The sequence below is a fragment of the Pelodiscus sinensis genome, chromosome 1 (assembly GCF_052426305.1).
Source record: "Pelodiscus sinensis isolate ZL-2025 chromosome 1, ASM5242630v1, whole genome shotgun sequence".
Lineage (NCBI taxonomy): Eukaryota > Metazoa > Chordata > Testudines > Trionychidae > Pelodiscus > Pelodiscus sinensis.
In genome coordinates, this window is record NC_143052.1 from 325,923,748 (window position 1) to 325,947,214 (window position 23,467).

General features: G+C 39.5%; 1 protein-coding gene across 1 annotated transcript in view; it reads left to right on the forward strand.

The window, feature by feature from the left end:
* The window catches only part of ARHGAP42 (Rho GTPase activating protein 42), a 279,187-nt gene that overhangs the window by 229,699 nt on the left and 26,021 nt on the right, over positions 1–23,467 (forward strand). Inside the window, exons 11-20 of the mRNA XM_089775741.1 lie at positions 2,993–3,071; positions 3,981–4,020; positions 6,976–7,038; positions 8,815–8,889; positions 10,259–10,343; positions 11,605–11,663; positions 12,478–12,583; positions 19,156–19,315; positions 20,150–20,294; positions 22,211–22,591. Coding sequence (XP_089631867.1) covers positions 2,993–3,071; positions 3,981–4,020; positions 6,976–7,038; positions 8,815–8,889; positions 10,259–10,343; positions 11,605–11,663; positions 12,478–12,583; positions 19,156–19,315; positions 20,150–20,294; positions 22,211–22,591 — 1,193 coding nt within the window. The remainder of the gene's footprint in view (positions 1–2,992; positions 3,072–3,980; positions 4,021–6,975; positions 7,039–8,814; positions 8,890–10,258; positions 10,344–11,604; positions 11,664–12,477; positions 12,584–19,155; positions 19,316–20,149; positions 20,295–22,210; positions 22,592–23,467) is intronic.

Genomic DNA, 23,467 nt, shown 5'->3' on the forward strand with positions numbered 1-23,467 from the left:
TTCTAATTGCTTAAAAATTATTTTTCTGACCACAATATAAATAGCATGATACTTTTTTTTATCTTTGCATAATTAACCATATTGAATAGGTATATATGAAGGGGGGGAGGTTGTTGAAAACTTATAGTGCAATCGAGGAAGCTGATATTAGAATATTGACTCATATAATGTCTAAAAAAATACATTCTCTCTCATAGCTATACTCCATTCTGTACGTGAATGATTTGCTTATTCAAGTTAATGTAAAGAGAGTATTTTCCCATATGCTAAAATGCCTTTTAAGTGTTTCTGCAGGCACCACTGAAAATATGGAATTTTATTAAATAAATAGAAACAGTTTTGCTATATTTTGGGAGCCAAATGCAAATACTGAGTGAAATTTTGTAATTTTTTAACAATTTTGGGCTAATGGACATGAGAGATACAGTAGGTGAACGTCTGCTTTAAAATCATGATGAAATAAACAGAATTATAGGTTGGACCTTCCTGGTCCAGCTCCCTTGAGACCTGACTCGTCCCAGACAAGGGAATTTTCTGGACTAGGGAAGGTTGTGAGAGAAAGACATCCAGCCTCTCTATTGACCTCCTCTCCCTAGCTACCACTGCCCTTGGCCCCCTGGCTGTGGTAGCCCTGCGGGCTCTGCGGCCCCATGAGCTCTGGCAGAAGCCCTATAGGCACTCGTGGCCTCAACAACCCTGCCAGCACTCACAGCCACGCCAGCTATGGGTTCTAGATTCCCACCCGCCAACCCCAGCCACTCTGGCTGCAGGCTCTGTAGCCCCTCTTCCCCAAGGACTCTGGCGGCCCTGCCTTTGCGAGCTGTACTGCTCCCCACAGGCTCCAGTGCCCCCACCACTTGCAGGCTTTGTTGCCCCATAGGTCCCATTGGCCCCACAGTCTGGCTCTGCGCCCAGCCATCGACAGCCTCTATGCTAGGGCCCTCTAGTCCTGCAACATCCGTTATCCTGTTGGACCATGGATGTTGCCAGACCAGAGAGTCCTGGAACACAGACGTGCAACCTGTAGTAAATTCACACTATAAATAAAAATCTTTCCTGGTCTTTCTCTTAGAAATATTTTTATGACTACAGTAATAGTAGTAGAGTATTCACAGAAGTGTCACTATTGTATAACATGGTAATTTTGTATTGTAGTGACTTTTGTGCTTGTGAAATATAAATATTTCTGTAATCTGAACTACTCTATTAATAGAATAGTTAAAATGCCATTATTAGCACTGCAACTTTGGTGTGGGAATTTGTTGGGATAAATTACTCAATATTTGGTGCCCTTCAGTTTCAGAAATATGGGCAAAACTGAGATGTTCTTATTCTGGTTTTGTTGAAGAACTACTGTAAGATAGTTAAAAGTGAGTTTTGTCCTCAAATTATTTAAAAAGATCTTAAATTCTTTCAGTTCTCTTTAAAAGGAGTTATGCGCTTTTGAAGTAAAACTTGTTCATTTTGACTTAAGTTGAAATGCATAAAGCGTACGACTAAATGTTTTCTGAAAGCATAGACTAAAAAAGTTGAAAGAACACTACAGGCAGTCCCCGAGTTACGCGGATCCGACTTATGTCCTAATTAATCAGTTAACTGGTTAAACATTTAACCAGCTAACCAAGTAAACAGGATTCTGAGGCTGAGGCTGCTGCCTCAAGAAAAGCTTTGACACCATCTCCTGCAAGAGTCTTTTGATATCTCTGTGTGCATCAATGCCCTGTTTCGAGATAATGCAGTCTTGGGCAGGGCTTAGCCAGCTCACAGAAAAACAGCCTTTAGTCACCCTACACTGTCTCCCACACTGCCATTGCAATAGAGCACCTTCCTGCCCCCTTCCCACTACAAGAGACCAACTTATGCTCATCTCTTCTCTTGCTTCATGCTCCATGTCCAGCTGCTGAGACTCACCATGAGCCTCAGGACTTGAGAGCAGTTCCTGGCCTCTTGCCACACCAGATGACCCTGCAGTGAGCCTCTGCTCCTTGTCCACTTCCACCTCTTCATCAGCACCTTTTTTCTCCAGGTTAAATCCTGTTTCTGCTAACTCTGTGCCATGGGAAGTATCCACAGGGTCCTTGCCTGCGGATGTGGGGTCCCCACCTAAGACTGTGTCCAGTTGTTTATAAAAATAGCATGTATTGGGTGCATCACCAAGACAGCAATTTGCCTCCTTCACCTTTTGGTTCGACTGCTGGATTCCTTTATCTTGGCTTTGCATTTCAGGGTGTCTTGTTCATATTCCTGCTCACACGGATCGAGAAATGTGCCCAGGGGTTGGTCACACAGTTGTGGTTGCACCGATTCTTCACCTCATACTGATAAGATCCAAAATCTCTCGGGTTCTTCAAGCAGGAGAGTGTCTTGAACAATAGCCACCCCTGTTTCCCTGAGAGGCCACCATGAGGAGCACTCCACGCTGAACCAGCCTTCAGGAAATGGATTTTAAAGTTCCTGGGGCTTGCAAAGGGGAGAGACACATTTCTGTTTACCTGGCTGCAGATCAGACAAGTTCAGAGTGCTGGCCAGAGTGGCTACTTGGGCATTGTAGGAAACATCCTGGAGTTGAATAGACTCCCCCCCCCCCCCCCCCCCAAAAAAAAAAGCCTCCTGAAGTACACACTGCATGATTGTCGACAGTAAAGGTATGGGAAGGGGAAAAGTCCTTCACGGAGGTACAATTTTTTTGTTGCCAAAACTGGGCATTTTTCGCAACTTTTATCACATTGCAATGTGGACATTCTCCAGGTTTTGTCACCAAAATCCCCTTTTTGGTGACAAAACTTGCCAGTGTAGACAAGTCCTAAGTTTTATTATCGTAGTTTCACAGAGACAAAAAACAGACACAGAAAGGTCAAGATACATGCCTAACACTACAAAAAAAAAGTAAATAATTATGTTTAGACTAGTTCCTGTTAAAAATGACCTTAAATATCATTGGTTGGAAAAAATAATTAATGTGTTTTAAATAATATATATTTTGTTTTAATAGACATGGAATCATAACACTCCAAGCTTTTTCAGAGTCCAACAGGAAACTTTGGCTGGAAGCTATGGACGGAAAGGAACCAGTAAGGAAATTTGTTATATTATTTATTATGCATTCAGGTGTCTTATATACAGAAGTGAAAAGAACAAATTACTGTGCATCTCAAAATATCTCTCAAGTCAGAGAAACAATTTACACCAACTTTGACAACTCAATGCATGTGTATTTCACGTGCTGTATGGACAAAGCTATTATACGATCAACATGAATGATAAGATAATCATTAAAATAATAGTGAAGCAGAAAAAATAGTCTATCTCAATCTATATTCACTTTCTGAGTCACTTACGTTAATTGGGATTTTGATAGTCCAGCTAACATCATAATTTGTTGGCATACAGGGTACATGTGCAAAGGCACAACTTGCAAATTTGTGCTGGAGACAGCAAGTCATCTCAGTACTAATGCCTTTGAGGAGTAGTATCACCACCTTAAAGGTGCTTCAGGGAAAAAGGGATTGCTGGGACCTGATAAGTGATCATGAGCAAAGCTCATTTGAGATTTAATCGTATCTTTAACCTGCACTTGAGGTTTCCGTTAACTACAAATGACACAGCACCACATGTAGACTGAAAAGGATGAAAATGATCAGAATTGTGAGCTGGATGTCAGACAATCTCACTGAACTGGTTCACATACAACCATATGAAGTCTACAATTCTGGGTACTCACTAACATCTTTCAGGTACCCAAATGCATACTTGAATTGAACACACGTAAGAGAGACTGCCTGCTAGAAGCCACATATTAACATCATTGCTTGTTAACTTCATGTACAATGACTAAAGAAAAAGCAGGAGCAAGGCTTGCCAAAAGCAACTTGCTAATGCAAAATGTCTTTGCACTGGCTTGAGCGCTCTCAATTTGCCTGGCACTAGGACATCTAACACTGGAGCAACAAGCATTCTTATTGAAGTGTTTTCTTTTTCAGATTTATACTTTGCCAGCCATTATTAGCAAGAAGGAAGAAAGTAAGTTTTTATATTATGTAAAATTATTAAATATGCCTGGATTGTTTTCATTACATTATTGTATATTCATGCATTGCCAAGAATTACCTTTTCTGTCAAGTTGCAAGAATGTGTACCCTGTTTTAAGGGTCACTACATCAGATGTGAAAAAGGCTTCGATGTTTGTATTATAATGAAATATAAACTGGGGGAAAATAAAATAAGTCATGCTTGTGGCTAACCTGGTTCCAAAACTGTGCACTATGCATAATGTCACTCTAGATAACAGTCAATATAGTCATAGTTCTATATATAAATGCAATAAAATGGACTGCCTGCACTCTGACATAATATCCCTACATGTGATAACATGCTCATGGTCTTCAGACATATGGACATTATAGCTTTTATTGTGGTGATAGGCAAATATGGCATTATCCTGCAGATACTCCATATTCTTTGCATCTGTGCAGGTCTCTCATTAGTATTATTATTCCCACCCATCTGCTCAGCAGTGATAATGGGTCAAGTGAAGTCTATCCAATACTTTCTATCTAGCTTCAGTTTCTTTTATATTTAAACCATTTGTATGTCATTTTTTATCCTAAACATCCTGTAGTGCAGAGGTGGGCACTTTGAGCGGTATGTGTGGGAGGGAGGGTGGAAGTCAGAGCCTACCTGAGGGGCTTCCTGGGCTGCTGGCTAGAAGCCACCTAGGTAAGCAGAGCCTGCCTCTGGCACCCCATATCCCTCCCTCCAACCCTCAGCTCCCCTACACCCATATCCCACTGCACCCCTACTCCTGTACCCATATTCCCTCCCAGGCCCAGCACCCCAATTCCCTGCCCCAGGTCACAAACCAAATCTCGGCCTCCCCTCCTGCACCCCTGCCCCATATCACAACCCCTCCCAGACTCTGCACTCTATCCTGCACCCCAATTTCCTGCCTCAGGTCACAACCCCCTCCTTTTACCCAAACTCTCTGCCAGACCTCACACACTCTTCTGCCCCCCAATCTCCTTCTGCACTCAACCTGCACCCCCTGGTAGACCCTGCACCCCCTCCATTAATACTGGATCCCTCAACCATTTATCAAATTCTTGGAGTGGGCCCCCATCAAAAATTATTACCCACCCCTGCTATAATGTAATGTGACTCCTCCCATTTCACCTCTCAGTCATGTAGCCATTGCTGCTTCCAGTACTAAGCTGAAAAAAACTGGCAAATAACTTGCATCCTTGTCATATTCCTACAGTTATCCTGTATCTTTCTCTTAGCATATTGTTTACTCTCACCACACTCATTGACTTGCTGTAGATGTTTTCTATAAACTTGATTGATCTTGTGGATACCATACAGTCTCAAAACTGCCTGGTAAATGCTATCAAAAGCCCACTTGAAGTTTATAAATTCATTGTAACAAGTTCAGTTATATTCTGTGTGTACTTCTCTGAACATCTTATCACACATACATCATCTATTATACTTCCTGTTGGACTAAACCCAGCTAATTCTTCCGTATACCTCTTCATTCTCCTCCGCAACATTTTGGTGAATGATGGCACACTGAATAAGCTGATCCCTCTAATTTCTTATTCTCACTTCAGTCTCCTTTTTTTATAGAGCAGTACTATTATTGCTTTCCCCCATTTGCTGGGCACTTGCTTATGTTTATAAATCTTGTGGAATAGTTTGTGCGTTATGTTTAGCAAGTGTTCCTTCCCTGCTTGCAGTGGCTGTGCAGTTGCATTGTCACTACATGTTGCCTATTTCTTTTTCTAGCTTCCTATCAAAAATTTATTTCTTTGTCTAAAAATTTACTGCATATTTTCTCCCCCATTTGTGTTAAGAAGCTTTTCTCGAATAGTTTCATCTACTGTCTTCTGCACTGTGCAGCTCTTCAAAATATTATTTCCATGGCTTATTGTTTGCTTGTTCTTGATCATTTATTTCTCCATATTTGTATTTCACTGCCAACATCTACGACTCATATGTCCCACTTGGTGCTCTCATCTTGCCATTCAACTCCTGTGCCATATTTTGCGTATTCTGTCTTAGTTGTTCGCTTATCCAACTGTTTGTCGTTTGTTGTGTGCTATTCTCTCTAAGCAGCCCATTGGACTTAGCTCTAAGACTTTAGTCTTATTTTTTATTATCCTTCAGCTTTCTATGTTTGTTCCACAGCTGCAGCACTTCATTAGTTATCCACATTGGTCTCTTTGGGCCTCATAGCCCAATGCTTGTTCAGCTGCATTTGTAATTCCATGTTTATATTGTTTTACGTTGTGACATGCCCCTGGGTGCAGTCTGGACTGTGGAATCACTGTGCCCCCTTTTCTTTTTCTGTCCATACTGTCTCCTACACTGCTGTATTAGTGAAAGCCACCTCCCTTCTCCCCCCTACTTGAAAGTAGGAATAAGAAATCCTCCGGAAAAGGGTTTATTTTCCGGAGAATCGCGTCTAGACTGGCGCTTTTCTCCGGCTTATCCGCAAGCCGGAAAAAAGCGGCCGCTATGTAAATGCAAATGCCGCGGGGGATATTTAAATCCCCCGCAGATTTGCAATTCTGAAGTGTCTAATCTGCATTCCTTTTCCGGAAAAGGGGTGCAGTGTAGACACAGCCTTAGTGTTTTGTTTTTGTATACTTAGAATGTGCATTCTTTATACTGGGGCTTATTTTTGCCATGCATAGCGTGGTGCTAGTATGCCACACTTTTATTTCTATCAGATGTTAAAGAATTCTGGTTTTGAAAAATACATGCAAATATACATGAACATACTAATGAGCATAACATTTGATTGCATGATTTTGACTAAAGATGTAGTTAAACAATAACTTAAACAATTGTTACTACCTCTAGGTGCTATACTTTTATGGACAAATGTTATAGCGCGCACATCTGATCCTACCATGCATATGGAGCTAACCACAAAATCAGATTAAAATAAATAATGTATTTTTCTTCAATTTATAGTGTTCTTAAATGAAGCAGGTTTTAACTTTGTGAGGAAATGTATTCATGCTGTAGAGACAAGGGGTATGTATTACATTACATTCTATATATTACATAGTTTGCATATATTTTTCTCTGGCAGGTTATTTTACAATTCTTAAACAGCAAATATTTTCTAAGTGCAGTTTGGAATCGATGTGTCACTCAACTTGTATTTTTCACAGCTTTTAATATCTGAAATACTGTTGCCAAAATTTTCGTGAAGATTGTCTCTTTGATTTATCTTTTAAGTGTAAATTATAATAGCGACTTGTTTAAAAAAAATAACACTTTTCTGTTATTAGTCAATTTAATGCTCAGTTATAATTAATGCACCTTGGGACAAATTTATCCTATCCCTAGCATACTCCCTTAAGCTACATTTCACCCAATGTATATTCATTGTTTGTATTTAATAACTGAAATTCAATAGTAAGAAATATAGGCTCTGTATGGGAAAACAACAAAATACAAGTCCAGCTACTGCTGATATACAGAATTTGGACCATTATGTTTAAATGGGCAACAATAATACAAGTATTTTAAATGGTAAAACTTGATATGACAAATAGATGAAATTTAATTTACATTGGCTGAAATTAGGAAGCATGCTTCTGTTTAGGCTTTTGAAATTGTGATAAATTATCTTTTTTTTTTCCTCAAGCATCCTCAGAAAAGAATTTTGCCATCTCTGTATAGTTAAAGGTGCTAAGGATAAAAAAAAGAGATTAAATCAAGATTTGTTTCTAACTTGATTTTTTTACCACAGCTCAGTATTACTCTGAAAATTGGGCTACAGTTCATAAAATTCCCATCATTTGAATGTTAAAATATAATAATAATATTATCTAGAAGCAATAACAAATATTTTTTTTATTGGGCTATCCCTTTCTCAATCATTTGTGGGCAATTAGTACCTAAGGCTGTTGCTTTATCAGGTTTTGGAGCTCTACAAATTAAAACAATGCTATCATTCATCATTGACAAAGTAGCTGTAGTACTGCAGATAAACAAGGAAAACATTAGATTGTGCATTAATTTTAAGTAGAATTCTTTGCTTTGTCAATAAATTTTGTACAAAAGTAATTGTTGTAGTTGTCAGCCACATTTGGATATGGAGAATCTTACTCTGTTCTCATTTGCACTGTGTAAAATGCAGAACAGCTCCATTGAAGGCTCTTGTGCTACACCAGTGTTTCTGAAAGTGTTCCACAAAATCACTTTGAGAAACACAAAGGACAAAACGGAGCCAATGGGAGCCGCGAGGCTCCATGGCTGCAGTACCAGTAAATAAACAAACCGGGGCAGCCAGTTAATGTGTTTCTCAAAGTGATTTTGCGGAACGTTTTCAGAAACACTATGCTACACAAGTTTAAATTTCCCATTAAGCAAGAAGAGGGCTAAGAACTGAGGACATGCCTCTAGAGTGCTTCTGAGTCTTACTCTTCACCTCTCAGACATCATTCTAGTGTCTGCTGTCATGGCACTTGTCCGTGAATCAGTCAGACAAAATGGTGGGCTTTTTGGGGGTGGAAGGGTTCCAATTATTAACATGTAGCTTAGATTTATTTATTTGTTTGTTTATAATATGGTATAATTTCAATGAATTATATCTGGTAATTTCTCAAAATGCAATTAACGCATCCAAAATGTTGTACAGGAATTACTTGCATAACTTCCTGTAAATTAATGGATGATTAAACCCTCATAAACCATTTAGAAAATTTGCACTCAAATGTCTCCCTATGTGTCCATTTATATGAACATGTTCTGTTTTTGGTGCCCTAATTCAATTCGTTATCCTCTATTTTTTCCACCTAGGTATCACAATCTTGGGGCTGTACAGAATAGGAGGTGTAAATTCCAAGGTGCAAAAGCTGATGAATACCATCTTTTGTAAGTTTTGGAATATTTTGCATGAAAAGCTCTAATAGCCACCAAGGACATTATGGATATGATTTCTTTCACTGTCTCTGCTCAAAAATGTGCGTACAATAGTAAGTTTAGTTTGCACTTGCATTTGCACAGATGGCAAATAAAGTGAGTAAGCATGCAAATAATTAGCTGTGTACAGGGCTCGACAAACAATACAATCTACTCGCCATAGGCCGCGCGCCCTGTTTATCTGCGGCGCACGCATGCGAAATGCGGCTCTTGCGCATGCGCAGTACGGAGCTGGCGAGTGGTTTTTGCCGCCATTCGCCAAGCCCTGGCTATGTATATAACTGGCTACTTGCATACATTGTTACTCAGTGCATTAAGAAAATCACTGACATTGTATACCCAGACTATGGATAGATATGCATTTTTCACATTTAATTTATTTATTTGAATTATTCAAAAACAAAACAGGACATCCGTCAAGGGCTATCAACAGTCCTGTCACAAATTACAAGGTGAAAAAAGTTTTACCTTCCAATTATCAACAGGACTTAGTCCTCTATGAAATACAGAATTCTGAGCTTCTCCCATTTAATCAAACACTAATCCTGCAGCAGCCATTATAAATGGATGTACACTGCATTGTACCCTACTGGGCAAAAAATCCAGGCCACTTCAGCAAAACTGGGTCTTGATGTGATAACATTCTGGTAATAATCCTCTCTCTTAAGGGGAATCGACCTGGAGTATATTTATTGACTAAGGTGACTTGACGCAAGGAGAGAGGTAGTGTCCTCCGTTAGAACACCCCAAGACCTTTCAGGCTATACCAGTCAAAACAATACCTTAAATTCAATTCCAAAACAAAATGGGCAGTCAATGCAAATTATAGAGAAAAGGTGGCACAGGCAGACAGTTGAGAAAAATGATATCCATTGGATTTGTTTCGATTTTGGAGCAGGGAAGATGGGATTATTTAAATGCATAATCCCTTTCTTAATTTAAATTCAGTGCTCAGTTTATTTATGACATGTTTCTTTCTGGAGCATAGGGTTTTGCTTTTATTGCTAATCTTGATATAACCAAAACTGCTGTACATCAGAACCAAAGGAACTGGCAACCCCTGTATCACCTTGGAGTTAGTTTGTTCTTTGTAGTTGGGCACATAGTTGAAATGTCCATATACTAGATGCTAGTTCATTTTTCTGATATTATCCAAAAATGAAATGTTTTCAACGTACGCTCAAATTGTTAGTTAAGCGAGTAATAAAGTAGCAATAAGAAATTAACACCAAATCTGTATGTCTAATTTAAGTACTATGCTGTTTTCTGAACTAGTCTGATAGTCAAAGTATAACACATTCCTAATTCACTTTTCTACCAGCTCCTAAATCTCCTCCTGATATGGATATTGATATGGACCTTTGGGACAATAAAACAATAACAAGTGGACTAAAAAACTACCTCAGGTGAGTATATTGCTCTGTATGGAATTCATTTCATGTCCCATTTATCCTTATTTATCAATATTGTATTGACTCTTTCATACCCTTAAACACTAAATATATAGAGATATTGGCTAGCATAATAATATTGCAGTAATTATTTATATTTTATTTATTTTGTCTGCCTCACTATTGAATCAGTTGCACTCTATAAAATCCTACATTTGGAGTGGGATAAATTAATTGCATTTGTTGATCTTTAAATTATTTATCTGAACTTCACACTATGAGACATATTTTTCACATTTGTTAAACCCTTTATTAAATTTCCCAGCATGATACTTCACTAATTTATTGTCAGAGCAGAGTAAAATCATGACTCCCTGCATAAATGTTAATTCTCATTTCCTATCCTGCGATACATATCACTTTACAGGAATTGTGAATAAACATATCCCCCGAAGAATTAGCAAATTCATACTAAACCTTCAGCAGTTTAGAAACCCTTTCAAAATAAAGATTATGATTTTCAAGAGATGATTCATGATTTGGGGGTCCTCAATTTTGGGGGAGGGACATTTTGTGATACTGTAAAGGGCTCAAGCTTGCAGAGATGAGGTATTCAGCCTAAAAACCCAAAGCTCCTAAACTCAGTAAAGTTGATTGTCCAGAAATGGAAGCATTAACATCACTAATCCCTTTGAAAGTCTTGGTTACAGTAAGGTTGACAGGATTGTTGTTACTTCTACTATTTTAAAATAAGAAATGGAAGTAATGATGATATTTTATGACTGCAGACATTTCATAAATTACCTTTAGAATGAAGAGTCTCTCCAGTTCACTACACATCAGGATTTCAATGCCAGACCAGGGTCTTTATGATATATTTGGATTTCATATGCTGAAACATAAAGCCTAATTGTCCCCTGATTTTTGCTCCTTCAGCAAAACTGCTGATGACTTGAGTTATTCCTGATCTTACAGTGAAAATGCAGTCAGTCAGGCCCTTGTTCTGTACTAATATTCCTCTTTAAGTTACTCTCAGAGTGGAGATGGATTTAGCTAGAGAAAGTTTTCATCAGACCTTGCATGTGATTATGTGATGCTATGTCCATAGACAGTGAATTTTTTCATTGGACATAACTATCTGGTACCGTGACGCTAAGGTGCTGGGCATCATATAAAAGCATATTGAAATAGTAGTAACAGCATTAAAACATGAGAGAGGATTTTAATAAGTAATGCATTTTTAAATATATATATATATATTTAATTTTATAACCAGGTGTCTTACAGAACCACTGATGACCTTCAAGTTGCACAAGGATTTCATTATTGCTGTTAGTAAGTAAACCACTAAAGAAATTAGTAAATCTTCTGGAAAGTAACACTCTTTTTGATCCATCTCTTACCCATTGTTTCTAGAGAACTTTCCCTACCATGATTCTTCCTTTGTCCTGCCTACTTTTGTTTCAAATGACTCAGACAATGATTTAAGTTGCTGTATTTCAAGAGATATGACATTATACTTACAGAGACATTATTTTGTATTTGTCGAACCAACAGGCCCAGTCAGAAACCCTGGGCTCACTGTGCTGGTTTCTTTACTAACATAACAAAAAGACAGTTCCTGGCCCCAAGGAACTAAAAATCAAAGTATGTATTGACACGATATTCTCACTCTCTCGCTCCTCCTCCACACTCACATTAACAATGTCTGTGAAAAGAATGTCAAGATTGCAAAGTTAAGCACATGAAAGTTAATAAATGCTAGAATCAAGGCTCTGTGCTTGTGCAACCTTAATTTTTTTATTTTTTTTCTGATACTTACAAAGCATAAAGTGCTAATTATCCCCATCCCGCCTCAAAGCACCATAAGAATAAATAAAAAGCAGGGCGAGGTTAGATGCTTAAAGGATCATTGGGTCAAATCCTGACTTAGGTCATTATGTTTTAACTGAATGTATTACAATTCCCAGAATGCTCATATGATCAGCATACCTATATTGCTCTCAGATTTTTGAAAGGCTATTTTAACAACAGATAGTTTGCCTTGCGGTGTGTAGTGTGCCCTGATGTAGTATTAGTGATACCAACCGTACACACATCTGTGGGTGCACCTTAATTTAGTAACATTCTCCTTATTTTTATTTAACAGAATCTGATGACCAAAACTACAGGGTTGAGGCAGTGCATGCACTTGTTCATAAATTACCAGAGAAAAACAGAGAGATGCTGGACATCCTAATCAAGCATTTGGTCAAGTAATTCCAACATTACTTTTGTCTATTTGGTTTTTGGGGGGGTGGACATGTATGTGGGCTTATTTTTCCCCTTTTTGTTGCTCAGTTTTGGCTGTTCAAGGGTTAGTTTGGTTTGGATTTACCTGAGAATGTAAATTCTTGTAAATTACATCACACTTGCAAAATGCAGGACAAAAATTTGTAACTAAATTACGACTAAGCAGTAAAAGAATCATAACTCAGAGCCCTGAAGTTCCCAGGAAGTGATTATATTTATTAAATGTGACTGATTCGTAAAGCTGTTCTCAATCCAACTCTCAGTACATGAATGAACACCAAAAAATGAATTGATGATAAAAGCCATCCTTATGATTTCACTCAATGCAAGTTGAGTTAATAAGTACAGTTCCCAGAATGTTCATATAATAAATCAAACTGATCCATAACTTGTGACCTGAGAGCAATTTAGTCCTTAATCTTGTCCCAATGAGCAGTATCAGATTCTTCAGAGAAAAGGTTTAAGAACCCTGCCGTAGCAGATACAAAATATATGTGCATATCCTTCCTTCTCTCATACCTAAATGAATTCTCACTCTGGACTCTAATGGATAGACACTGGCTTTACTCTGAAGAATGAATTTTTATATCCTTTCCAAAATATGTATCATTAATTAGGATAAGTCTGGGTATTCTTGATAATCATATAAATTCTAAGTCTCTTCCTGGGCCTTGCTAGATGCTTGTCATCAGCAATTTCATATAAGAATATAAGAACGGCCATACTGGGTCAGACCAAAGGTCCATCTAGCCCAGTATCCTGTCTGCCGACAACTGCCAATACCATATGCCCCAGAGGGAGAGAACTTAATCGGTAATCATCACGTGATCCCTCTCCTGTCATCCATTTCCAGACAGAGACAAGGGACACCATTCCTACCCATCCTGGCTAATAGCCATTGATGGACCTAACCTCCATGAATCTATCTAGCTGCTTTTTGAACCCTGTTAAAGTCTTAGTCTTCATAACATCCTCTGGCAAGGAGTTCCACAGGTTGACTGTGTGCTAAGTGAAGAATAACTTCCTTTGGTTTGTTTTAAACCTGCTGCATATTAATTTCATAATCCCAATCTTTTCAATCTCTTTCTAGATGATAGTTTTTCCATGTTGCTTTTCTCTTAACACCAGCACAAGGTGATGAGTACTGCACATAGTATTCCAGCTGAGGCAATACCATTGCTTTATATAAAACATTTGATTATTTTCCATCCCATTTTTATGCATCCAAATATCATCTTTGTTTTTTCACCTCAGCTGCATACTGAGCAGAGATTTCTATTGAACCATCCATAGTGATACCCAGCCTCCCTTTCCTGAGTTGATACTTAAGTTAGAACATGGGAAGATAAATGAGTAATTTAATTTTTTCCCCCAAAGTGCATTATTTCATTTGCTGTTGTGTTGCCTGTTCCGCAGCCTTGTTTATGCCCCCTTGAAGTTCCTAAGGATCCTCTCTGGTCCTGACTAATGTGAATAACTGCTCTATGCACATTTTTGTTTACCCCTCAGTTCATTCACCCTTTCCAGATCATTAACAAATATGCTACGCATCACAAGACCACACACAGGACCCTGAGGCACTCATTGTTAACCCTTTACTAGGATGAAAATTGACTGTTTGTTCCTTCTTTTTGCTTTCTGTGTTCTAACCAATTTTTGATGCAGTGCAATTCTTTGTGTTTCACCCCAGGGCTACTTTGCTTCTTTAGTAGCCTTGTGGGCAGGATCTTGGCAAAAGCCTCTTTTGAAGTCCTTATACATGCAGAAACCATGCTAATTAAACACAGTCACAGGGCTCAGCAGCCACAGCTCCGGAGCTGCTGCATGTGGCTCTTTAGCTGCCCCTAGCAGGCAGCTGTTTTTTGAAAATGAACCTGAATTTACTGTATTTACTGTTTTGCACACTAAAGCGATGGTCGCCAACCCATCATTCATGGCCAACTGGAGCCTTTGCCAGTGAATCGAGATCTTCAGGCCACTCAAAGTCCAGCAGCAAACTGGGCTCATACACGCTGTCTGCCTGATGTGGCCCTGTGTTGCTCCTGGATGCTGGTGGGTCTCTGTGCACTCCTGGCAGCGGTGAGCTAGCTTCGTGCACTGAACTTGCCCAGAGCACCATCCTCACAGGATGTTTTTGGCCAGTTCTCCTTCAGCGGGAACTGTGGGAGCAGCATTTGCCTGTGCAGGCAGCACACGGAGATCCCCTGCTCCCCTCCTTCCAGTGGACACATGCCAGCAGCCAGATGCTTCCAAAAGCAGCGAGGGGACATGGTTTTGAACCATAGCAGGCATGCAGTCTGCCTGAGCCATGCTGTGTCGCTGGCCAGGAGCCTACCTGTGGTACACCCTGCCTGGCCAGAGACTGCACCTTTGCATCCCCTCCCACACCCTAAATCCCTGCCTCAGTCTGGACTCTTGCACCAAACTTCACCCTAGAGCCTACATCTCTCATGCTCGCCAATATTCTGCACCAGTCCAGAGTGCCCTCCTGCACCAAGACTCCCTCCCAGAGACCAGTTTATTCCATCACCTATTCTGTTTGTGCTGTGACTCTCAAATTATTTTGGTCAAAGACAAAAACAAAAAATGGTTCCTCTTAGAAAGGCTGCTGACCTCTGCTGTATCATATCATGATCTTCAGGTGTTCTTTAGCCTGTTGTAAGTTATCATTTCAGTCCGTATGCTAGATTCAGCTGGAAGGCTTATTTTGTCTTTAATTTTCCTGATCAACTGTAGGAGCTTTTAAATAAAGGTACAACATTTGCTACCCTCCAGTGTCCTGGAAAAAATAGCTATTTTTAATGAGAAATTACCTTTTTTTGTTAGTAATTCAGAAGCTTCCTATATAGTTTCCTTCAGAACTCTTGGGCATATAGCATCTGGACTTACTGACCTCACTGCTTTTTTATGTGGTCTGTTTGTTCCAACTGTTCTTCTGACTGTTCAAACTCTAGTAACACCACATATTTACTACTAGAAAAGAACAGGTCTCTGTCCCCAGCATCCTCTGCAGTAAAGATTGATGCACAGTCATAATTTTGTTATGACATAATTTTGTCATCCTTAACTGTTCCCTTTAACTCCTGAGAACCCAGCAGTCCTAATAGTTCTTTTGCAAGCTTCCTGCTTCTATTTACTTAAATAATCTTGCCTTTTTAATTTTACACTATTAGTTATTTGCTCATCAAAAATCTATTTGGAACCTTTTAATGTCACCTCTCATATCTTGTCTGCTGTAATTTATGCTCCTTTTTATTGGTTTCACAAATTGCATGGTCATCCTCATCCTCCTACCTAGTGTCATTTTACAAGAGGTTGTCTGGATCAGAAGTTACATCCCCCTTTCTGTGCAGTAAGATTCAAAGACCCATTGACTTGAATGGAACTGTTCATCTGTTTCAAGTTGAAACACATGCTTGTGGGTTTTGCTGTTTCAGGTTGGGGTAGAGATTTTCAAAAGCGCAAATGCAGGAATGTCCTTAGGATTTATGGGACCCTATGCAGTATTAATAAACTAGTGCCCCTATGTCCAATGGAAGCCGGGATGGGGAACGATATAGTTTTAAAGCTATTTTTAAACTAAGATGCGGTAGACCAGGGGTCAGCAACCTATGGCATGCATCCCATAAGTGGCATGCGAGCCTCCCCGCTGGATCTATGCCAGAGGTGGGCAATAATTTTTGACCAGGGGCCACTTCAGAAATGTTTGAAGTGGTCCTGGGCCATACCACAAGGGACAGGGCCTCAGGTGGAATGGGCTGGGCCAGGACACTTCCGTGCTTCCCCACCCACAAAGCCTGATTGGCCTGGGAGTGGGAGAAAGTGCAAAGTTTTTGCCCTCCCCCCCCCCCCCAAGAAAACTGCTGGTAGTTCCCTCTAGGTACCCATGGCCCTGGCAGTTAGAAGTTCTCAGCTCTTATTAAAAGTCAGCTTGTGCCTTTGAAAATAACTACCTTAATGTCTTCACTTCCGCTTTCAAATTCCTCCTCAAAATGCATTTCCTTTGTCTTGATTTGACCATTAAATCCATTCTTGTGCTGTCTATTCTTCTCTTGCTTTTGTTTAAAAAAACCCACACTGTGATTTGCTGGCTATGTAATATAAGTCATGCTATTTTAATTTGTTTTCATTCTGGTACAGGTTGGACCTCTGTAGTCCAGACCTTCAATAGTCTGACAACATCTGTGATCCAGCATTCCCATGGATTCCCGTGGGGAAAAATCAGGCCCCATGCTCAGCAACTCTTCCCCCTCCTTCCCAGAACCCCAAATAGTTCATTTGCAGAGATCGAACACACGGAGTGATGGGGAGGCGCAGGGACAAGGGGGATGCTTGGAGGAAGAGACAGGGTGGTTATGGAGCCGCACGGCATTGAGATTCCCTGGTTTGTAACCAGTCCAATTCTGTGCTTTCTTTTTGTAGCCCTCTTCCCTGTATCTGTCTTCAGATATTTGTATAATCCCAGATTTCATACCTTTTGGGACAGACTTTTTTTAAGATACCCTCTGAAAAAGAGCAGGCAAAGTTACAATGCTGTGCAAATACATAATGCATTAGCAGACACTTAAACATAGAGACATGACATTTGCAAAAAACAAAAAAACGTGTATTTTCCTCTTTGAAAAACTTCCCATGGAAATTACATATTTGCCTCCTTGAGAGTTAAATCATTTCATAATGTGATATAGTAACGCTACACTCCCATGATACAAGTAGCCAGGAGTCTCCAAAGTGGCAATATCCGAATTTAACTGTCACCTGTGATACACTAAAGAGTGAGATTTCCAGAGAAAGCAATTGTGCCTAGATGAATGAGACAGGCAGCCACCTGAAATGTATGATTACATGGGTCTGTATCTATTCAGTACCCCAGCAAAAGTAGGACTAGTGAAGAGAAAATTGGTTATCAAAATGTTCCATATTATAAGCATTCTGAACAGCAATTTTTTTCCTTTTGCAACAGAGTGACCCTTTGATGCGATAGCCAAATTTCTGCCTAGTCATTTGTTGTCAGAATAATATTAAATAACAGCATTCTGTTTATTAGCTTAAATGTACCAATTTATCACCATGGAAACCCAAGTATAAGGCAAACATTACTTTTTTGTGTTCTGTAGTCTGTATTTTGAGATGATGTAGTTTGCTTAAAAGATTTTAAAACTTTTTGTGCAGAATAGTAACTTGTGCTTCTTAAAAAAATAATCATTTTGGTTGCCCTCCGCTGGACCCTCTCCAATACGTCCAGATCCTTTCTGTAGTGGGGGGCCCAGAACTGGACACAATACTCCAGATGTGGCCTCACCAAAGCCGAATAAAGGGGAATAATGACATCTCTGGATCTGCTGGAAGTGCTCCTCCTAATATACCCCAATGCGATATTGTGCATGTCATCTGTTGGCCTGATGCACTTACAGAACTATTTACTGCAGAGCCATCCACTTATTTTCTGCACATTGCTTAGAGTCACAGTCGCTCATAGCAGGACATGATTAATGGCCCTGCACACTTGCATAATTGCAGCCCCAACGATCGACTTCCCAACTCCAAACTGATTTGTGTCTGACTTGTAGCAATCTAAAATTGCCAGATTCCACACACTGATTTCCACATGCTTTTCCAATACAAGCACTCATTTTGGTGTGTTTGTGCACAGAGGGAGGGCAAGCTCTGCACTGCTTAGTTTGCTTGAGAGCTTTGGTGAGGAGCCTTGTCAAAGGCTTTCGGAATTTCAAGTCCAGATACCCTGCCTCCATTAAATCACTTTTCTCTAGGTACTTGGTGACACCCTCAAATCGTTCTAATAGATTGGTGAGACATGATTTACCAAAGCTAGGTATGGGTGATGGGATGATCACTTGATGATTACCTGTTCTGTTAATTTCTTCTGGGGCATCTGGCATTGGCCACTGCGGACTAAGTGAACTTTTGGTCTGACCCAGTATGGCCATTCTTATGTACAAAGGGCTGTGTTGATTCTTCCTCAACACATCATGTTCATCTGTGTGATAACTCTGTTATTTAGTTTAGTTTCAACCAATTTGCCTGGTAATTAAGTTAGGCTTACTGGCCTGTAGTTGCAAGGATTGCCTCTGGAGCCTTTTTTAAAGAACAGGCATTATAAGAGCAATCTACTACAAAGGCTGTTATAAGTGATACGTTACATGCCACAGTTAGCAGTTCTGCAATTTCATATTTGATAGTTTTCTCTTGGATGTGCAGACCAAGTTTTAATCTCTGTCCTGCATAATCATCTTTTTCCACCTGCTGATGTGGTCTGCATTTGCCTGTCCCCATCATCTCTACTGTGTGAATCATTTGTGTGCTATTTGTGAGGTGATTATGCTTTGCAGTAAGAAAAAAAGAGCATTTTCTAACTTTTGGGGCCAATTTTTCATTGACAGGCTTGAAAGGGACTCTTGAGCTACGGAGAAAAAATAAGTCCACTCCTATGGTGTCGTATGCCTTATTGGAATGGGAGATAAGCACGCTATTTAGGGAATGGTTAATTTGCCTTTTTTTAAACTTTCCTTTGCAGGGTATCATTGCACAGTCAGCAAAATCTCATGACCGTCTCCAATCTTGGTGTTATCTTTGGACCAACTCTGATGAGAGCTCAGGAGGAAACGGTGGCTGCAATGATGAACATTAAGTTTCAGAATATTGTAGTTGAAATTTTGATAGAACATTATGAAAAGGTAAAAAAAAACAACAACAAAAAAACCTTTATCCGGGACCTTTTACTTTAATCTAATTTGTGATGCAACTGGAATTAAACATGCTACCGGATCTCCTATTCACTACATTCAGCAAATTCCTACAAATAAGAAAAGAGGCTGCTGCAGTTATAGAAGACCAGCTTCAGACAGAATGTTTCCTTCTTTATCAAAGCTACGGGCCATATGTGGCCTAGCATATGGGAAATGAAAGGTGTACGCACAAGCCGCAGCCAACCCGCTCTGTGCAGAGGCTGTCCAGACTCGTATTGGGAAATGTAGTCCCTCCTTTTGGTTAGAAGCAGGCAGAATGAACACAGGCTATGATGGCCTTGCCCCCAACTCTTTTCCCACACCATCCATTATACCAAATGATGTTTTCAGATGAAAAATCAAGATTTTTGAAATCCCAGCTCTTACTTTGTTACTAATAGTATGTTGGGTTATTGGAATGGATGTCATGTTAATCAGCTGTAGTATTTTCTACTATTTGTGCTCTGTTTACTTTATTTCTCTTAATAGGAACATTGAAAGTAAACTATTTCAGTTAATTTCTTTTATAGTCTTGTATCTGTCAGTTTCACTTGCATGTTGTGATGCACTAATCCAGTGCTGTAGTTATTAGGTGGCAAAATCAAATCAAAACAAAAATCTTTCTTCTGTCAACTTTCATTTTAGTTTCATTGCAAAAAATTCCTATTAACATGATTACATGTTTTTACAACAAACCTGTCAGGTGCAACTGTAAGTGGGTGATTGTTAATCATAGCTTTGAAGAAAATGGAAGTTATTTATGGTAATTTTTTGTACTTACAGATATTTCACACCGCTCCAGACCCCAACATTCCTCTTCCCCAGCCTCAATCCCGTTCAGCTTCCAGGAGAACAAGAGCAATTTGCCTCTCAACAGGCTCACGCAAACCCAAAGGCAGATACACCCCCTGTCTGGCAGACCCTGATAGTAAGTTTATTCATACTAATGGCTATTTACCTCTGTTCATGTCTTTTTCTTTAGTTCTCTGGTTGTTAATTGGTAAGCAGTGGTACTTGTTGTGCTCCAAGCACATTGGGTGCTTATTTGCAGTGGTTCTATTAGAGGAAACAATAAAGAGATCAGATGTCAGTGGTGTTTAATTAGTGCTTTCCTTGCTCCTTTCACAGCATGCTTTGTCAAGCAGCTCTTGTGCAGCATAAAGTGTTTGAAAATACATTGTGGTTTATTTGTTATTCCAAAGTAACCACTAAGTGATTTGAAATGACCTTCTCCAGACTGTAAAATACTACAAAGAGTACAAGTTTCACCTTGTTTGCTTTTAATAAGATCTTTAAGATTAGAAATGGTATAATAGAGCATTTCACCTCATCCATAATAAGGTCAATCCAGTTGTGGTTTGTCTTGGCCAAAAGTTGTTACCATTAGGCAGCGCTTCCATGTGTGTGAAATAAATTGTGTGGTCTCTGTCAGGGTTCCAGTAGACAACTATCTATACCTCCAAAACCACTACACAGCTGTCGTTGATTGATACCCATGTTGGCAGTCTTAACAAAAAGGCCAAGCACTGGATGGCATGGAGACAGAACTTTATTCTAGTCCTGTATATGGATTTATAATTAAAAGTAGAGGGTTTTATTAGCAGTAAATTGCCACCTAAAGTTATTCATCATTTTCATATAAATACTAGAATAAAAGGTCCCACTTGAGTCATTATCGCTCACGTTTTTGTTTTCTAATATTACCATTAAGAGTGATTGGGTTTCAGTTCAAATTGTAGCCAAGGTTAAATTTAATCTGCTAATGTAGGAGCCTTTACGATACTGCAAAAAAAAAAAGTAAATTCATACTTAAATCTGTAAATAAATGTATCTATTGTGTCTAGTTGTTGTACATGTCTCCAAAGAATAGGAGGTCTTGGGTACCTAAGCCTCAACTTTCCAAACATGCAAATGCTTATGTGTTCCTAACGTGCACTCCAATTGAGTGTCTGCATGCACAGATGGCAAGTTAAGTGCTAGTTAGGAACCACCTCTAACATATGGAACTTCTTAGTTGTTACTCCAGCATACTGGCTAAAGTAATTTCAGTGTCCTTTGTTTAAAAAAGAATTAGGTGGTCTCTGTTCCACACAGCAAAGCTATAGGGAATTGTTCTCCATGATCAGGCTGCCCATGGACTTCTGCCATCTCACCCCTTGTGTAAAGAAATAGCACAAATTTTGTTACTGCGAGAGGTCCCTTCTGATCCTTAAAACAATGCCATAATTAGCATCAGTATTCGACCATATATAAAATCAACCCGTTGTGCCCAATAAAGATTATTTAACTTGTTTTAATGAGGCCTAATTCCAGGATCATTTTCAGGTTAAGTAGTAAAGCATTCTGAGAACTGAATCTACAGAGGCAAAGGTGCACCTCCTGTTAACCCTACGATCCAAAAGCTATATCCCCTCAATCTTCACCAGTGGGATTGGAGAACAGGGAGCCAGAAGTAGAAGGTTTCCAGGGATGCAATCAGCAAAGAGACTGAAAATTCAAATTAAAACAAAATAAAGGACAGAATAGCTGTGAAACAATAAAACCAGGGACTTTGGCATCACTATGAGGCACATGCATTGTCATGGTAGCCTATAGTTGGAGCAGTCATCAGAGGAATTTGTGACTGCATCCTTCACATAAGAGGGGCATAAAACAGTTGATATGCAAATTAACCAAATACCCAGTCTCCCTTGAAAATTGTTATCTGCAAAAGCCACATACTTATGATTGTGATGATTTTTGAAGGCCCCAGAGACCACACGTGTATTAGGAAAATGGACACTTTCAGAAAGTGTAATTTACACACAAAAGATCATTTTTTCTTCTTTTCCCCCTCCTCTTCAGGTGATTCATACAGTAGTAGCCCAGACAGCACTCCTATGGGCAGCATAGAATCACTCTCTTCTCATTCGTCAGAACAAAACAGCACCACAAAGTCTGCTTCATCCCAACCCAGGGAGAAATCAGGAGGAATTCCATGGATTGCCTCTCCACCGTCTTCCAATGGACAGAAGAGCTCTGGCCTCTGGACCACAAGTCCAGAATCCTCCTCTAAGGAGGATGCTACAAAAACAGATGTGGAGTCAGACTGTCAAAGTGTGGCTTCTGTCACTAGCCCAGAGAATACATCTCCACCAGTAGATCTGACCAAAAAAAGTGTTTATGGTCTGTCTGGGCTGACAAGATCTGCAGCTCCATCCCTCAGATCAATCACTTCAGCAGAAGGTAGGTCCTATGTGTTGTATTAATTTGTTCTATCAGGGCACTACTAGTTTAACATGATGCACCCGAAAAATGTAAGTCCATTCAAAAGGCTATTGAAATTCCTTGATTTTGTTAATTTACTTCCAATCTTTCCAACGTGTTCATTCGTTCAGACATTTTTGAGCAATATTTTGAAGGTGCCTTTCCTTTGTGCCCTTTGCATTGCTTTTAAGGCATCAAGCTTCCTCATAATTTGAAACAATTGTCTTACCTTCCAGCACTGCTTAATTACATGAAAGGTTGGAGTAGCTAGCCAAGGTTCAGCATTCTCTCTGAGGCTAGTCTTGCACCATGACTGAACATAAGACTTAGACAGCCAGTTCCCGGCACCCTCGCTTTCATCAGGCTATGTGCTGGCTTTTTTTTTTTAGCTGCATCTCATAAAAGATTGAGACTATTTCTACAATAAATGGATCATGTAGGATTTTTGTAAAGACGAACAATACCTTGAACGGCAAGGTAAATTAGCAAATGGTGCAGAAGGCTAAATAAATGCTATTGTAATGTGCGCTAGTCAGCGTGTCTTATTTAGAAGATGGCTTTTCTTTTGAGTGAACCCAAGTATAGCATATAGTTTAGCCAGTAGGTAGGTGTGGCTGAACATGTCTGTGTGCACACATGGGATGAAAGACGAGATTTCTTGCCACTTCTCTTGTTTTAGAATCCAGAAACTGAATCCAGGAAGCTATTGAGATGATTTTCGTAATACCTTGATAATTGACTCAGCATTGCCCTTAAAAATTAGTACCAAAAGAAGTCCATTTTATATATAAGATTGTGAATTACTAAGGTTACACAGTCACTGAGATGTACATTCTAATGGACTGAGCATGAGAT